General features: G+C 39.5%; 1 protein-coding gene across 1 annotated transcript; it reads left to right on the forward strand.

The window, feature by feature from the left end:
* Positions 1-743: 743 nt before the first annotated feature.
* On the forward strand, positions 744-17,624 carry UBXN2B (UBX domain protein 2B; the record flags this gene model as incomplete). The annotated part of the gene is made up of 9 exons (XM_083357389.1): positions 744-881; positions 3,264-3,367; positions 3,882-3,932; positions 5,261-5,417; positions 8,111-8,197; positions 9,551-9,660; positions 13,682-13,819; positions 17,155-17,316; positions 17,462-17,624. The coding sequence occupies 9 exons, from the start codon at positions 744-746 to the stop codon at positions 17,622-17,624; spliced, it is 1,110 nt and encodes a 369-aa protein (XP_083213515.1).
* Between the last annotated feature and the right edge of the window lie 877 nt (positions 17,625-18,501).

Genomic DNA, 18,501 nt, shown 5'->3' on the forward strand with positions numbered 1-18,501 from the left:
GTGAACTGTGAACTGTGTAAATCCAGCCAGCATAAGTTTTATCTAAGCTCATCCAATTAAGGCTCATTCTGAATGGTTGAGCAAAGCATGATCTGCAAGCCCATCTTTTTTTACGTAGCTTTGAATACACGGCAGTAAAGTATGTGAAAAAGAGAAAAGGGACGTACATTGGGATTCTGCCTTTATTTTTCTCATGCATATAGCCCCAATCGTACTATCCACACACATAATTTCTAAACGAGTGATTACTTATTTGAATGAATGAAAGTTAGCCCCACGGTCATATACTCAGTGATTCATGGAAAAGCACAAAAAACGAAATAATGAAATGGAGGTAATGACATTTACGGCTAGTTGACCATTGCCGCACTGCTCTTCATTACGGCAAAATAAAGGTTGTTTTTACTGGGAAGGGGTGTTAAAAGAATTTAGCAAGTATCAACATGGGACCGAATTATTTCAGATTTACCTGCGTAATCCTTTATTTAACCAGATACTAGCCAGATACTAGCCCCCTTCCCTCCATAATCTCAGAAAAAGAGGAACTTACTACTATGCGCACGCGCAAGCACGGAGAAGAGGAAGCGAGCTAGGTGTGGGGGCCAGGCGTGCCAAGCGGTCCTCCTTTAAGACCTCGTTGCCACGGCAACCCTTGCTGCCGGAAGAATTCCTCAAGGATTCCGCCCATCTCTTCGAGCATCTTGTAGTTCGGGCTCCCAGGAGCCGCTCCTTTCCTGTCGAAGATGGCGGAGGACGGGATAACGGACGGGAAACGGCAGGACGAACCGGAGGAAGCAGGAGCAACTGGCGGGCCGGGTGGCCTTGAGCGGCAGAAAGAACCCCGTTCAAGCGGACGGCCTCCTACCGTTCGGGATCTGCAGGTAGAGGACGGAGGAAGAGGGGGATACGATGAGGGTCGGGAGCAGAGGCTTGGCATTGTTGGTTCTCCCCATGGCACTTGCTCCGCTTCAGAAAGTGAAGTGGCGGTGTTACAATCAAGGGAAAGTGGAATGATCCTTACTGGAAAGCACAAATTGAGAGCTGCCTTTTTGAGTAGATGCCTTTGGGTTATTTAACAGATCTGGGGACCATTAGCTCAGCTGGCGTTTATCTGCGGCATGTTTTCTTTTCCTGTTTTGTTTTTTTTTACGAAGATTTTGCTTTCAAAGAGTGAGAAAGATTCATCATCTAGTCAGCAATAGTAATAGCACCAGTCTATTCCACATATAAATTGTACATATGGAGCTTTATTTCTCCCACATACTTAGAATATTACATATAGATCTTGCAAAAGGGAGATGTGCCAAAATATTAGTGAAATGTATGTATGTGCTTTAATATTAGTGAAACTAAATTCTATAATTTTAAATCGTAGCATCAATAATCTTATCAATATGACAAAATTTAAATGTTTGCTGCCATCAGTTCTTTCTTCTTATATGAGCTGTAGCATATACTATATGTTTAGCTTGGGATAATCTTGTATATAATTCCAAGTTCCACTCATTCTAGATCAGACATGTCAAACACAAGGCCCGGGGGCCGGATGCGGCCCGCAAAGTGGTTTCATGTGGCCCGCAAAGCCATCCTGGAAACATTAAGGGTACGGCCCCCGCTGTCTTGGCCCCGGCCCAGGCTGGCCAGGAGCCAATGTACAATTTCGTGGTGGTCATCTATGCTGAAATACATTCAGTCTTAGCTCAACAAGGCCATCTGGAAACAGCGAGGGACTGGCCCATGCCATGTCGGCACTGCCCCCTCGGTGCATGCTGGGGAGGTATCACCCTTTGTGAGGAATGAAGAAATGCACCATTGCCTGGAAGTGGCCAGCACATGGCCCTGCCTACTTCAGGCAGGCTAGGGGTTAGGGAGCATTGTGCTTCTCTTCAGATTCATGCCACCCGGCTCAGTCTCTTGGCACTGTGAGTAGAGCACCCCGCTACCTGCCCAAACTGGGCAGGCTAGGGGCTGAGCAGCATTGCGCAGGTAACATCGACTCTCACGCTGCTCATGGCATACCCTCCCATAGAGCCCACCAAGCTGGATATGTGAAATAGGCGAGGGCCATGTGCTGGCCATTTCCAGGCAATGGTGCATTTCTTCATTCCTCACGGATGACACTTCCCCAGCTGTGTTTCTTGCCTGTTTTTCTCCCTCCCTCATCTCAAATATTTTCCCACCACTCTGTTCTTTGGAAGGAAGGAAGGAGAGGGAAGGTCTGAGGGAAGTCCTACCTTAGTCCTGCCCTGCTGCCCTTTCACCATCCCCTTGCCCCCTCCTCCTGGCCTGTCGTGGGGTGTCTCCCATCCTATTGCTAAGGAAGCTTTGGATACAAAGCCAGGTCTCCTCACATGGAGAGGGAATGGGCCTCCCTCTTGATTTTGCCCTCGTACCCATCATGAGCAACCTGGCTAAGGAGAGTAAGCACAGCAGCAGCAGCCTTGAGGAGGAGGTAAATGCAGCTGGGCACCCCCTTGGGGAAGTGGGGCTGGGCTTAGTGCCATGGGTGCTTGAGGGCTGGGCTAGGCATTTGACCTCTGTGCCACCATCCAGCCCCCCTCCCCCACATGGCTTGAGAGGAACAGTGAGGCTCCTCTGGTGGACCATGCCTTGGCACTTCCCTGGTCCCATCTCCTTCTGCCAGAGACCCTCAGATCTGTCCCAACTCCTACCCAGGCCCCCATAGGCACCCTTGACACAAATGATGTAGAGCTGGCCAAGCCCACCCAGTAGGCCATACGCACTCCAGCCACACCCACTCTGGCCACACCCAGCCAGCCCCCCAAGGGCAACCACAATGCTGATGCGTCCCTCGATGAAATTGAGTTTGACACCCCTGTTCTAGATAATGGAACTTGACTGTGTCCATACCATGGAAAGCACATATGCCCCAAAATATTTACAAATCAGTCCCTAGCATCTCGAACTAGCATTGCCAGTGTTGAAGAACCAGAAAACTTGTAGTTCAGCAAAGCTCCAGAAAATAAATCACTATCTAGTGTGAGCTTGTTCTACTCACTGCCTTTAATCTTACTTTGCCATTGTAGGTTGGTAGTAAAATAGTATGTTAACATCCATATTAAGAAGTATTTAGTTAGTAAATATTGTTCAGTCATGAGATTTTAATGAGGAAAAAAATAACTGTCAGTGTTCAACTACTTATCTGTACTGTTCCTTCCCACCAACCCATGAAATTGAAAATAGTTCGTACTACTTTATTTCTTGGATCAATAGACACTGATTAATCCATATATTCTGTGTAGCTGGCACTGGCTGGATTATATGAAGATGAAATTAAAAGACAACCACCACATTCAGGCAGACCAACTGCTAGAGTTGCCAGTCATCCCCGATTACCAGTTCAAAGGTATAAAAAATGTTCATTGTAGCTACTGGAAGATAGAATACTTAGAAATGATTGTGAAATGATTCCTATAAACATAGATATATTGATATTGCTAAGCATTTAAATGAATATTTATTGATATTGAAATATATTTAATATTGTGGGTATAAATTCTGCTTATTTATATGAGAGTAAATACTATCAAACATGGGGTAACTTATTTTTAAGTGAGCATAAATAAGTTTGTAGTAAGAGTAATTGTGTTTTATTTAGGAAATCGTTTGAATGCCATAAAGCTTTCATATTAACTCTGCTGAAATTAATGAATGACTATGCTATAAATTTTCTATTGACTGATGTAGTAGTCATTTATTTTAGTTCTATATCTTAAATTAGGTTTTATAAACTGTATAAATTTTAAACAGCAGTTAGGAAAGTGCAAATGTTAGGGGGCTTTTTGCAATACAATGGAATAAGAGTTTGATGGTACCATTAAACAAATAAAATTATGAATAAATTTTCATATTTCTTCTAGAAATTTGAGAAAACCAGAAAGGAGTATGAGTGATGACATGAATAACCAAAGGTACTATGAAATAAAACATTTGATATATTATATTTATTTTATTTTCATGTATTTATTATTTTTATAAAGAGCTCAAAGTGGCAAACATATCTAATACTCCTTCCTCCTCCTATTCTTCCCACAACAATAACCTTGTCTGGTAGGTTGGGCTGAGAAAGAATGACTGACCCAAAATCACCCAGCTGGCTTCATGCCTAAGCCAGACTAGAAGTCACAATCTCCTGGTTTCCTCATGCCTTAATCACTGCATCAAACTGGCTGTCTTAATAATAGTAATTATGTGATTTATTTCTCTTCATTTTTTAACATTGCCTTAATATATTCCACGAGGATGGAATGCGTTTTTTATTTTTGGGGCTTCAGATTTCAAAGAAAATGGAGTGCTTATTAGAGAGGGCAGTGATGTCTGGAATGCCTTAAAGTCCTTACAGGTGGACTGTGAGGCATGGTGGCGTGGTGGTTAGAATGTAGTACTGCAGGCTAACTCACTGCTGACTCCAGGGGTTGGATTCTGAGTGGGTCAAGGTTGACTCAGCCTTCCATCCTTCCGAGGTTTGTAAAATGAGGAATGAGGACCCAGATTGCTGGGGACAATAGGCTGACTCTGCAAACTGCTTAGAGGGGGTTGTAAAGCACTATGAAGCAGTATATAAGTGTTACTGCTATTGCTACAGTCTTTTCCCAGGATTGTGCAACTATGTTCTGTGGCTGCCATATGATCCCTGAAAAAGTTGTGATTGGTTTAAAGAGTTGCAGATGCATTTTTTTTTGCCTTAGAATCAAAAGTATTACATAGCTCCATGGCTTTCTTTGCTAGTGAGAAATATGATAGAATGGACTGTCGAGTCCTTATTCTTTCATTGCATATCTTTAATATAAAATTTACATTTCAGATGGGATAAATGCATCTCAGCACATTTCGTCTCTTTCCACCATTTTGCTAGTGGGTTATTTTTCCAACTGAAATCATGTATATGAAATATACTCACAGCCCTGAACTTTTAAAAAAAAAATCTATTCAGCTTCTCTTAAGTCTTGAAGTTTTGGGAGCCTAGCAGGAACTGCTGTAGAATGAGACAGCAAGGAACTGCTTCAGGCAAGGCTTCTTTTTATCAATCTTGTATAGTTATTATATTATGGAGAACTGGGAGTTCATAGAAATTTAGTACAGTATTTTCAGGATTTTTTATTGCAAATACCTTGCTTTAAGTATTTCAACTGCTTTTATGTTAGAATCCACATAAAATCCAATTCTGTTTGGAAAGCTGAGTTTCTATTTAAAAGTTTTGACTAATACTGTTGTTCTTTCTTTCTTTTTTTAAAAAAAGATTGTACTCAGGTGATACAGAGTACAGAATTGTTGAGTCATCTGGCAATATGACCTCTAGTAAAATAGTTGATGAACTTTTCAAAGAAGCAAGAGAACATGGGGCAGTTCCTTTAGATGAAGTATCAAGAGCTTCAGGAGACTGCCATAAAGCTAAAGTGTGTATATACATTTTTCTAGAACATTTGTTTTAATGCAAAAATGTTCATGTTGAGATTTGATTCATCTTAAAATCATGCTTAAATTGTACCTAAAAGGCTAGGGATTTTGATAAATATTTCTAGAGAACAAGAATGGTGGTAAAGTTTACTGCTTTTAATATTTCTGCCACACTTTAATAGGAATTAATAACTGTAGATGCTGGTGTCATGGTCGTTTGTAAAACTTGATTGGTAAAATAGAAGTGCGGCTATCATTATTTTTCTCATGAGAAAGTGCAAGATCATTACAATCTGGCATGGAACCCAGCATCATCATTGGTCCCATGGCATGGAAAGATGAAACTTCAAATTTGCTAGAAATATATTTATATATAAATGAAATTAAAATCATATCAGTTAGCTTATATTTTTGCTTTATATAAAAGAGCACACCCAGTGACCACATTTCATAGTCATGTTTGCTAATATATCTAAAAATTGTTTGCATATTTTTCCTTTGTTTAGCAATTCATACATTGTATTAGTTTAACTGTAGAATATAAGCATAAGTTTGATCTCTTAGCTATTCAGCAAACATCAGAACTTTTTTCCCAGGTTACTCTCCTAATTGCTAATTATTTTTGTTTCATAGAATCAAAGGATTAGGAAGTACTAATTCAACTGCCTGATTAGGGCAGGAGTTTTCACACTGTCATGGAAAAAAATCCATTAAAAGACACAAGACAGCACATTACAAACATCTCACTTTAGGAATCAGAGGTTTATTTATTGAAATTTAGAACATAAAGCAATCACATACATACTTAAACCCATTGCAAGGAGGACCAACTTTGAACTAGCAGTCATAGCAGTGACGGCTAGGGCCAGTGGCCTCGAACCACGTCCAGACTCAAATCTTTTATACCTTAACTCGTCTTAAACCACAGGCAGATGGTCAGCCACCTTGCACTTTCTGCTGACCATAGCTTTCCTCATACCCATGTACATCTGAACCTGCACCCATCAGCTACTTTCAGTTCCCCATTTCTCACAGTTCCAGTCCTTATGTTCTATATATACATTTGAGATCAGCAAGCTTAATAAAATAATATTGCATAAAATACAGTTACAGTTTAGATTACAAATAGTTCCCCTGGACTGCAAAATTGAGCATAGCAAAGACTTTGGTTCAATACTTTTTCCATGAGGCCTGATTTAGTTCACCTGGGCCTAAATCTTGCATAGAAACAATAGCTAATATTTTCGTTTCCCACAACACTATCCTAGACAAATCATTGTCAGAGCTTTGTTTGAAATACCCATGACTTGAAGCATGCTGTTCTACTGCCTAATAGTTCTTACAGTCAGCAAATTTCTTCTTATTTTGTATTTGGATCTTTCTCTGTAAAGCTTCCATCTGTTGATTCTTATCTTATACTCAGGCACTAGCAAAAATAAATCCATACTATCTTTCTAGTGACAGCCCTTTCAAGTATAGGAAGTTGCTCTCATCTCATTTCTTAGCTTTCTCTTCTGTTGGCTAAGCAAGCCTAGTTCTTTTAAATTGTCTTCAGAAGATTTAGCCTCACCGTCTTTGTTACTCTTCTCTGCACTCCTTGCAGTATCTCAGTTTTTTAGTATTCTGGCAGTCAAACTGGACAAAATACAAATAATCCTCAACTCGTGACCATTTGTTTAACAATGGTTTGGGTGCTTTATTTCCTGTAAAGCACTTCTGGCCATTGCAAAACATTGCACTATCATTCCCTGATGACATGATTGCAATCTGGATGTTTGAGCTTATTCCCAAATGCCCTGCAATAATGTGATTGCCATTTGCAATTTTCTTGGCTAGCTTCCCCAGAAAGCACAGAAGCCAGCAGGGGAGGACGCAAGCTGCTGCTGCTGCTGCCTGCTGAGAGGAACAGTTCTTTTCCATGGCCAAAGGAGAACTGAACTTGGCAGGCAGATCTTTCACTTTGTCCATTTAACAACCTGGGAGATAGCTTAATGATTGCAACCAGGAATGCTGGTCTTTTGGTCTTTGAACAAAGCAGAAACAAGGGCATCTCCCTGAACAACCTCTTTGTTCAATGACCGAGATGCAGATCCCAGTTGTCATATATTGAGGGCTACCTGTGTATTAGACATAATCTGACCACAGCATCTTAAATTATTCCTTCTTCCCTAGTAGTTTCTAGAAGCAAATTGACAACTAGGGTCTCAGTTTATCAGTGAAACCACCACCTATTTGTAATGAGTGTGCAAACTATGTTTTCAGATGTTTTAATTACACGATATGATATGTGGATCCAGTTTACATTTATTGCATGAATTTCACATAATCTCATTTCTTTGGGGAAAGTGTGGCATTGTTCTCTCCCTAATTATAAGCTGTCAAATTCAATAGTTGCAGGCCACAAAATATAGCCTTGGCTATGTTTATCATTTAATAATGATAAGATGAATTCGGTTGATTTTGATTTTTTTTATTTTTGTTTACAGCAACTAAAGAAAATTGTTTCTAATTTACAGGTTATTTGACTAAATAGACTGTTTTCTTCAATTTCTAACAGTACCCAGCACATATATTTTTTAAAAAACTGCAGTTAATAATAATAAAGAATCTATTCATAAATTGTGCATAAGTTGATGTTAAAAGTAAGTAGTCTTAACTATAATGCAGATCTCTGTTTTAAATATTTTATTAGTCATTTTCTGGAGGTGGATACAGATTGGGAGACTCTACTCGGAAGCATTCTGAATATATACATGGAGAAAATCAGTATGGACAAGATGTAAGTAAAATGGTAAATAAAATTCCCTATTAAAAGAGAATCAATATGATTCTCTCAATGTAGACTTCATTTTACGGTAAGTTGCATATACATACAAAAATATAAACTCTGTGGTTACTAAATACATTTCTAATTTGGTTAAATGTATTTGTGCTTCTGTATTCTATATTAGAGAAGTGAAGACTTGAATATGTGATAGTCATAAAAAGAAAGCACAGAAAAATGTATTCTTCTAAATAAATGTACATTATTTTGTGTGTGACCTGACTACATGTTTTAAGTTAGAATCTTGGTTGTAGGTTGATACTTAAGATGTTCATTCTTCCCATTTCTCTTCCTGATCAAGAAGAACAGAAGATCAAGTAGAAAGGCCCTTTCTTTTGTTTGCCATGGGAGAGGTGGTGCCTTTTCTGGATGCCTTTGGCTAATTGAGAATATAGTTTTATTCTGACTGAATATTGTTTTGCTAGGAAAGTGGTGTTTTAATACTAATAATATTTTACTTTATATTGCATAAAGTAAAATGTATTATGAAGACTTACTATCTTGAATTTAGATAAATTAGGTAAATAACCTTTTAATATATTGTATAGCTTATTTTTATTTTACTGTTTTGATTTCTTACAGCAAATAAATACATGTTATGGTCTACACTAACATTTAGTATGCCTGAAGAATAGTAATGACAATATATGTTGTCATATCTATGTTGTGCTATATTAGCAAGTTCTGCTCTAGGCTCTTCAGCACTAATTAATTGTCCCTATGTACATCATGAATTCATATGTGAATGTTATAATGCACTAAGGTTGGATTCGGTCTCCCACCTTTCCAGGTATACGTAGTCATGTCAAATGCCAGGACTAGCAGAAGGGAGAGCCATGATTCATTGTAGAGGACAGTGGGCCATATAGTCTTCCTACATGAAGAGAATGTCTTGTAAAGGACAAAGTAGAAGTTACTACTAGTATTCTTGGATGCAGCAGAGCAGTTTGTTAAATAAGCACTTTTTCCAATTGGATAGGAAATATACTGAAAAAAACTATCCACAGCTATATAGTTAGTGATGTATTAAAAAGCAGAAGGGCGGCTAACATCATGAGGGAGGACTTTTTACTAAAAATATTGTGCTCTATTTCGGCAAGCTGCAATTTCTGCATTTCTGTACAGAGCTATTTGTTTCCCAATAGTTAGAAAGATTCTGAATTGGAACTATTGTACAGTTTTAAAGGATTCAAATGATCATTTTAAATTAAGTGCTATAATACTGAGAATCAGGCCAATATGTATTGGTAGAAACAATTTTGTCTTCAAAATCATAATTTATAAGTCATTATTATGATTTATCAATAGGTTGAGATCTTGCTTAAATTGTGGAGGAATGGCTTCAGCTTAGATGATGGAGAGCTGAGATCCTACACAGATCCAGTCAATGCTCAGTTTCTGGAATCTGTTAAAAGAGGGTAGGTTTATAATATTAGTACAATAATACATTGGTATACATTTTCATTGCCTTGATATTTTTGTAGATTTTCTATTCATTGAATAGGAGGTTGTGCTTACATTCTTCAAGATAGAAAAAATGCTAGACTTGCTAATGAATCTGAGATACAGTAGATGCTCTGTCATAAGTCAGATGAAACTCATAATAAAATGTAGAGAAAATTTTTGCTGAATGGGAGGTCAATGTGGAAAATTGCTATAAGGTCCCATGAAAATTGATTTATTATGAAATTTACAGTCCTTCCCTATTTTTGTACACTAAAGGGGTACACATAGTGTTCCTGATTCTATTTTCCCCACAACCACCCTATAAGAGAAACTGACCTCTAATTTTAATTCAGCAAGTCCTCTAGCCCAGTGATGGCGAACCTTTTAGACACCGAGTGCCCAAAAAACCCACACCCGCCCAGCCCACTCCACCCCGCCCCTGTTCTGTTCCCCCACCCACTCCACCCCCACTCTGCACCCCATTCCACCCACCCGCAGGGCCACCTACAGCCTCCATGGCCCACCGCAGCAGATCGCCCAGGTGACCCTGCAGCGCCATGGTGGCCATGCCCTCCGCCCATGCCCCGCAGCATCATCTGCGCATGATGGGGCATGAGGGTGGAGTGTTGTTCCTGCTGCCCAGCTGCCATGTCTTTGGCTGTGCTGCTCTGTGTGGGCCATGCCCAGGGGCAACTCTCCTACAGGGGAGCTGCTGGTGAGGAAGGGGCTTTGGGGGAAGGCGGGGCTGAGGCAATGGCTCACGTGCCCACAGAGAGGGCTCTGCATGCAGCCTCTGGCATGCGTGCCATAGGTTCGCTACCACTGCTCTAGCCTGTTCTCATGCTTAAGTGTGAACTATAACTTACAGTTTCTCAGTTTCTAGCTCAGCGTCTTAAGCACTACATCAAGATATTTTTGCCACATGCCTTATGAAAACTGGAGAAATATTTAAGAGAGTTTCCTGATTGAGCAAGAATTTGCTTTTGCAAAAAGAAGTGTAAATAACTAAGTTTAAAAAAGCTAAGATAAACACAAGATATGTCAAAATAGCTTCATTTGAAACATGTGTTGCATAAAATCTTCTGTTAGAAGTCACCTATTTACCAACCTACAGAATTAAATATAAAGCTAGTGCTACAATCTTAATGAATTGATCATCTTTATTCTTATGAGAATCAGAGACGTTTTTAAAGAATTTTTTGGGGAAAGGGATTTCATTTCTGGAGCACCAATTCATTAATGTCAAGCGGACTGTGTTCATTAATATGAAGGTTCAAAGAAGAGGATAAACTGTTAAGGTCAGGGAAATAATAAATATGTAGGAAAGTAAAAGTTATTTGCAACCAATTAGTACTTCTTTGATTTCCAAAGCAAATAAACAGATGATAATTGCTAAATAATTCTACTCCCTACATTGGACCTGTGCGAATCATGCATGTGCTGTTTATAAAAACATCTTGATAGAGTACTTTTAATTTTACAAATATTTCAGAACTATGTCTTGTTTCAAAGAACAATTAGAGCTTTTCCTTTGGTGTTTCTAAGACTTATTTATAGCTTTTTGTAATGGTGCTGAAGCAAGATAGTAATTTCTGATGGCTACTAGAGTTTAGGTAGGCATATATTGCATTTAATGACAGACAAAGGTGATGGTAGTGAAAGGAAAGACCTCTGGTGCCATTGAAGCTGTTACTGGATATTAAGGATTTTGACAGCAGTAGTGGTGAAAACATGAACAATTAGAGTTCCAGAATAGTTGGCAAGAAGCAGCCTTGTGGGAAGTAGACTTCTAGAATATACTGATAGTAATCAAAGTCAGTATGGAAGCCATAGATGACACTGGAGATGGAGGTGACTAACTGGATAGGGAGACCAATTGCTTGGTGGCACCAGCAGCAGTGCTGCCAACGAGTTATTGAATTGTATTGTGTGCTTGGCTGGAAGAGCTGCTAGGCAATGGGATGTTGAATGCTGGTGATGGTAAGTGCTTGCTCAGCGATTAGTACTTGTGTAACAGCAGCAGTGGCATTTTTTTTTAATCCCATTTATATCCCGCCCTTCTCCGAAGACTCAGGGCGGCTTACAATCTAAAGCACAAATCAATGTACTTAGCAATAGCCTTCATTCTATGTATATGCCTGCTTATTAGGGCTTTCGGGGGGGCCCAAGCGGCATTATTACAAAGTCAGCTTATTGCCCCCAACAATCTGAGTCCTCATTTTACCTACTTCGGAAGGATGGAAGGCTGAGTCAACCTTAAGCCTGGTGGGACTCGAACCTGCACTAATTGTGGGCAGCTGGTGGTAGTACTGACCTAGGTCCAGTTGGCTCAATGTGCTGAGGCACCTTAGCATGTGGGACTGGGCTAATGGCCAAGTTGAGTGCTAATCTGTTTCCTATGGTTTCTGCAAAATCCACTATGATGGACAACTATGACATCTTTTCATGTATTATTAGGACCTCAAAAGACTGTCTGCTCTAAGTGCTCAGAGTTCCTCAGAAATATTTTTTTAACGTCTGAATGAGACCACTGGGTGAGGATGGGTGAAGTCATCCATCAGCATGCTGATGATACCCAGTTATATATCTCAATTCATGGATGTTGAGATTTTATCTCAGTGCCTGGATGCTGTAGGCGTCTGGACCAGGAAGAACAGGCTTAGAATCAACTCTTGTAAGAACAATGACTGTAGATTTTGGGGTCACCTGCCCATGGTGGATCTTAGGATTTTGCTAGACCCATTGCTTATGCTCAAAGAACAGGTAGCATTTATACTTTGGAAGGCCTTTGCATAAATCCATCTTGTGCATTAATTATGCCATTTGCTGGATTGGAAAACCACATTTATGCTGACAGAGGCTTGGTACATCTCACCCGAATCACTTCGGTACATTTTACTTGGAGTTGCTCTTGAAGACCAATTGGAAGCTACAGGGATTAAAATGTAGTAGTGAGAGTAGCTATGAGTATACATTAATATACATGTAACCCTATTACTTTGTACTAGTTGCCCAGTAAGCTTAAAGATGCTGTTTGTTAGCTGTAAAGCTTTTCATGGCACAAAAACTGGCTTTTGGCAGGATTGCCTGTCACTAGTTATGCTTCCTGTCCAGTAAGTCTGACAGAATTGGCATGCTCTCTATTGTCACTCAAGCAGTGTCATTTGGAAGGACCAAGGGCATTTCGTTCGAGAGCCAGATAGTTCTGACCTTGTCTGCCTTCCAGAAGATTCTAAAGATTTTGATCTTCCCCCAAACATTAATTCTGTGTACCATTATGAGTCACATGTCAAGTGGGCAGCCATATAAATTAATAAATAATGAACAGTTTGCTCTATTCTATAGAATATATAGTGGCCATATTACAGTATTAAAAAGGAGAGTCCTTTATTTCGGAAAGCTGTCTTTTAGATTTATTTATTTGTCAAAAATTCAACGTTCGTCCTTTATTTTGGTCATTTAATTTTTGCTGTACAAATGATACCCATTAATGCACAGCCTTTCACATTTATGTGAAAAATATGGAAACAGGATTGTCTTTTAAAGTTAGGCAACTAAATTTCATTTTTTATGTGTGCCATTGTGCCCACAGTAAAAAAAATGACAATAAAGGTTATCTTAAATTTATATATACTGTTTGATTTCAGATAATTTTATTAGAATATATGTTTATAATTTTTTCTTGGTTTTGCTCTTGAATTTTTCTTTGTAAAGTTAAAAACATAAACAATTATCCTTTTTCTATCTTTATCAACCTCTTTCAGATTTGTCTGTTTTTCAGGTTTGTCCTTTATTTTTTCCAAACAAATATGATCACCTTAAATATATGCAAGGCTACAGAGAACAGTGTATCTGTTGAGTAACATTTTTTGATAGAATGTTAAAGAAACAGTTGGGCAAAAACCAAATCACTTTTAACATTTCACTGTTCAATTTAGTCTATAGGTTTCCTCGTAAAATAAACCATTGTTGTTCCTTTTTTATGCTGCTAAGAGAGATTCCTGCTGAACTTCAACGACTAGTGCATGGAGGTCAAGTTAATTTAGATATGGAAGACCATCAAGAGCAGGAATATGTTAGACCTAGACTGAAGTTCAAAGCTTTCAGTGGAGAAGGTCAGAAACTTGGAAGGTTAGTTTCTTAAAAAAAACAACCAATGTCATTTAAAAAGAAATTATACTGAATTTGTTATTAATTGCAGTTGGAAGTAGGAGTTTGGGATATTGTGGTATGCAATTTCTGGGAGTTGCAGTACTGATACATTTAAAAGTGCTGTATTGGGGAAAAGTTACGTATGTTGTTTTTTGCATTTTTCCCCCATACCTTCAAATTAATCTTAACACACAGTGATTGCCTGGACAATTCACTGCAATTTTTTTGGCAAGATTTTTGGGAAGTGGGGTTTGCCATTGCCTGCTACATAAGGCTGGGAGACAGTAAATGGCCCAAGCTGACTTCATGCCAAGGCGGTCTTCCAGTTTCTAGTCTGGATGTTAATGTTTTCTTAAATTATTAAATATGGAACAAATAATATCAAGAACTTATCTCAGAAGTTAAAATAAAAACAGTAGGTAAGTTAAGTTCATAACAGATAATTGCCCGGCCACCCTGTTTAGGGTAACTCGTTCCTTCCTTAATCAGGAGGTGAGGGACGAGCCCTTACAGGGGCGGGCCGAGGAGTTCAGCCAGCATCTGGCGGACAAAATTGCTCAGATTCGGACCGGGTTGGACTCTGACTGGGCAGAGTCTGACGGGGAGGAATCGAGCGGTCTTGGGAGTAGTAATATCTGGACTGAGTTTGATCCTGTGACTCCCGAGGAGGTGGACAGGATTATGGGGAGGCTGAGCTCTACCACCTGTTTATTGGACCCGTGCCCCTCCTGGCTGGTTTATTCAGCTCGGGAGGAGACACGAGGCTGGTTCCAGGCAGTGATATCTGCTTCTTTGAGTGAGGGTGTATTCCCTGCCACCTTGAAGGAGGCGGTAGTGAGACCCCTTCTCAAGAAGCCTGCCCTGGACCCAGCTATTTTGAATAACTATCGTCTGGTCTCCAACCTCCGCTTTTTGGCGAAGGTTGTTGAGAGTGTGGTAGTGCATCAGCTTCCTCTGTTCCTGGAGGAAACTGATTATCTTGACCCGTACCAATCGGGTTTCAGGCCCGGGTACAGCACGGAGATGGCATTGGTCGCGATGATGAATGATCTCTGGTGGGCTCGGGACAGGGGTTGTTCCTCTGTCCTAGTCCTATTAGATCTCTCAGCGGCTTTTGATACCATCGACCATGGTATCCTACTGCGACGTCTCAGGGGATTGGGAGTGGGGGGCACTGTTTTACGGTAGTTCTCCTACCTCCTGGGCTGTTCGCAGTCGGTGTTGACGGGAGGGCAGAGGTCCACCCCAAAGCCTCTCATTTGTGGAGTTCCTCAGGGGTCAGTCCTCTCTCCCCTCCTGTTCAACATCTATATGAAGCCGCTGGGCGAGATCATTCGTGGTTTCGGGGTGGGGTATCATCAGTACACTGATGATACCCAACTTTTTCTTTCCACCCCAAACCAACTCAGTGATGCCCTTGACGTGATGTCCCATTGCCTAGAGGTGGTTCGGGTTTGGATGGGGAGAAACAGGCTCCGACTCAATCCTGCCAAGACTGAATGGCTGTGCGTACCAACATATCGAGTGAATCATTCTCCATCTTTAATGATGGGGGGTGAGGTGTTACTCCCCGTCGATAGGGCTCGTAACTTGGGCATCCTCCTGGACTCACGGCTCAGTTTGGAAGATCATATAGGAGCCGTGACCAGAGGGGCTTTTGCCCAGGTTCGCCTGGTGCGCCAGTTGCGGCCCTATCTGGACCGGGATGCCCTACGTACAGTCACCCATGCGCTCGTGACCTCCCGGTTAGACTACTGCAATGCTCTCTACATGGGGCTGCCCTTGAGGACCACTCGGAGGCTTCAGCTGATGCAGAATGCAGCTGCGCGAGTAGTAATGGGAGTGTCCCAATACTCTCATGTAACACCTCTTCTCCGCGAGCTGCATTGGCTTCCAGTTGCCCTCTGGGTGAGATTCAAGGTGCTGGTGATGACCTATAAAGCCCTAAATGGCATGGGTCCGGATTACCTTAGGGAGCACCTGCTGCCAGCATCAGCTTCCCATCGTCCTGTGTGCGCCCACAGGGAGGGCCTCCTTAGGTTTCCGCCGGTTAGAGATTGCTGGCGGGTGATTCCCAGGGGGAGGGCGTTCTCTGTGACAGCAACCGCCCTTTGGAACGAACTGCCGATGGAGCTTCAGACTGCCCCTGACCTTTTCTCGTTTTGCCGGGACTTAAAAACCTGGTTGTTTGAATTGTCTGGCCTGGACTGAGGGATTTTAAATTTTAAATTATATTAATTAAATCAAATTAAATTAAATTAAATTAATTTTAAAATTTTAATTTTTACTGTTATTATTAATTGTGGGCTTGTACTAATTTAATTTCTTTTTATTCTGTTTTTTGTACTGTTTTAACTGCCCTGTGAACCCCCCTGAGTCCTTCAGGAATAGGGCGGTATATAAATTCAACTAATAAATAAATAAATAAATAAATAAATAAATAAATAAATAAATTGTTACTTAGTGCTATGAAATGATGAAATTTTTTACATATATTTTATTAGACTTTCCAGACATGTCAAACCCATTAGTTGAGTGTTTATAAACAAACAGATAAGGAGTAAATATTCAATCAAGGCAATTCTGCTCAAGGGTTTTTCCTAGAAGAGTAAATCTGCAAAGCTGGTGTTTGCAATCTGCAAAAAAATTTTAGTCCTGCAAAAGACGTGTTCTTTAAATTAAGTAAACAATAGTGCAAATTTAATTCATAACAGTTCAATACGTAGTTTACATAAGGAATAAGTAACATAATGCCCTCCAAATTTTCTTGATTCTGAATTTATCAGACAAAATGAGTGTGGTAATTTGGGTAATTTTGGCTGCTTTATTCTTGAACACTATAAAAAGTATTCCTCAACTTACAACCATAATGGAGTCTGCCAGTTACAGTTGTAAATTGCGATGATCATCACATGACTGACCCTATTAAGACCTCTCTTTTTTCAGTGATCATCAAGTGAACTCTGCAGTTGTTTAGCAAACTCATTGTGCACTATAGAACATTTTTACCAGAATCCAGAAGTAAACACCACATTCAGCAAAAAACCATAAATCACCATCATGTGTCCATAGGACACATAGATTCAGGCCAGTTGTTGAGTTCCCACAACATGGTCATCAGAACTTTGAAATCAAGTTGTAAGTACATTTGGGAGTGTCTTGTCATAGTGTTCACTAAGTGACAGTTCGTAAGTCAAGGACTACCTGTATGATTCTGATCACATGACCAAGATCAAAGATGCTAATAAGAAATTGGAAAGCATTCCAGAATCATGCCCTGTATCTTTTCCGTACCTTGTTTTATTTCGTTTTAGCCTTACTCCTGAGATTGTTAGTACACCTTCATCTCCAGAAGAAGAAAACAAACCTTTTCTTGATGCCACTGTTCCAATAGATGACGCTGTACCAACAACTAAGATCCAGATTCGTCTAGCTGATGGCAGTCGTTTAATACAAAGATTTAATCAAACACATAGGTAAGTAAGATAATTTTCCTGCACTGTAGGATCTTGGAACTGAACAGATGATGTCCAGAATTCCTTCCAATCTTCTATAATTCTATAATATCATAACATTCTGCTGATCCAACAACTAAATTGTAAATCTTATTCATGCCAACAGGATTACAGATATACGAAATTTTATTGTCCAGTCTCGGCCTTTGTTTGCCACAACTGACTTTGTTCTTTTGACTACATTTCCACATAAAGAACTTACAGATGAAAGCCTGACGTTACAAGAATCCGATATATTGAATACTGTGATATTACAACAGCTGAAATAAACTTTAAGCCTATCAGTGCAAGGTGAATTCTGGCAATAGATAATGTTGCATGTTGATTTGCAAGATTGCTTCAAATAAATGAGGAAAAGACCAAAAGAATTCCATCATTTTCCAGTTAAATATAACAATTGACTTTTAAACCTGTTCAGTCTTCCAGTAACAGTTTATCCAAATTTCAGGTCAAAAAGATTTGTTAAACAAATGTTGAATTTGTATTCTACCTAGTTCAACTTTTGTGAGTCCAAGTACTTTTAGGGAAGTGGGGAACAGGGAGAGAAAAAAATATATTAACAGAAAATGTATAGAAATTTACATTTGGAATTTATAGGTATGCAGTGTGGGCGGTTGTGTATACCAGGGGATTCATTTTCTGAAGATTTGTAAAAATTGAACTATAGAAGAACTTTTTACTGTATCAGGCTATAGCTATTGAGAACTTCAGTTTCTTAGTCCCATTCTGTCATTTAGAAATATTTTGTTCATAGGATGTCTTTCACTTACCCAACATGATTTTAACATAATCTCATTGTTGTGCTGCAAGTTATTTTGTTTGCCCTACAATTCCCTTTTAATATCAGTTATTATTAACCATACTTTTAAGTGCCAGATTGCAGAACAAAGTATTTTTTACTTTTATTCTGTAAACAGTTTTCCTGTTATCCAATGTGAATTCCTAACTTTTATGACTAAAAAGAGAAATATAATAAAATAATATTTATGATTTTTAAAGTCTGGTATAAGAGAAAATAGTGTGATATGTTGTATTAAATATGTAATTGGGAACCAATGAATAAAACCACTTTGCAGTATCACTTTTACACCTGGATTTGAATAGCAGTGAGTCCTTAATATGAATCTTTCAACAACATGTATCTTT

Source organism: Vipera ursinii (genome assembly GCF_947247035.1).
Source record: "Vipera ursinii genome assembly, chromosome: 3".
NCBI lineage: Eukaryota > Metazoa > Chordata > Lepidosauria > Squamata > Viperidae > Vipera > Vipera ursinii.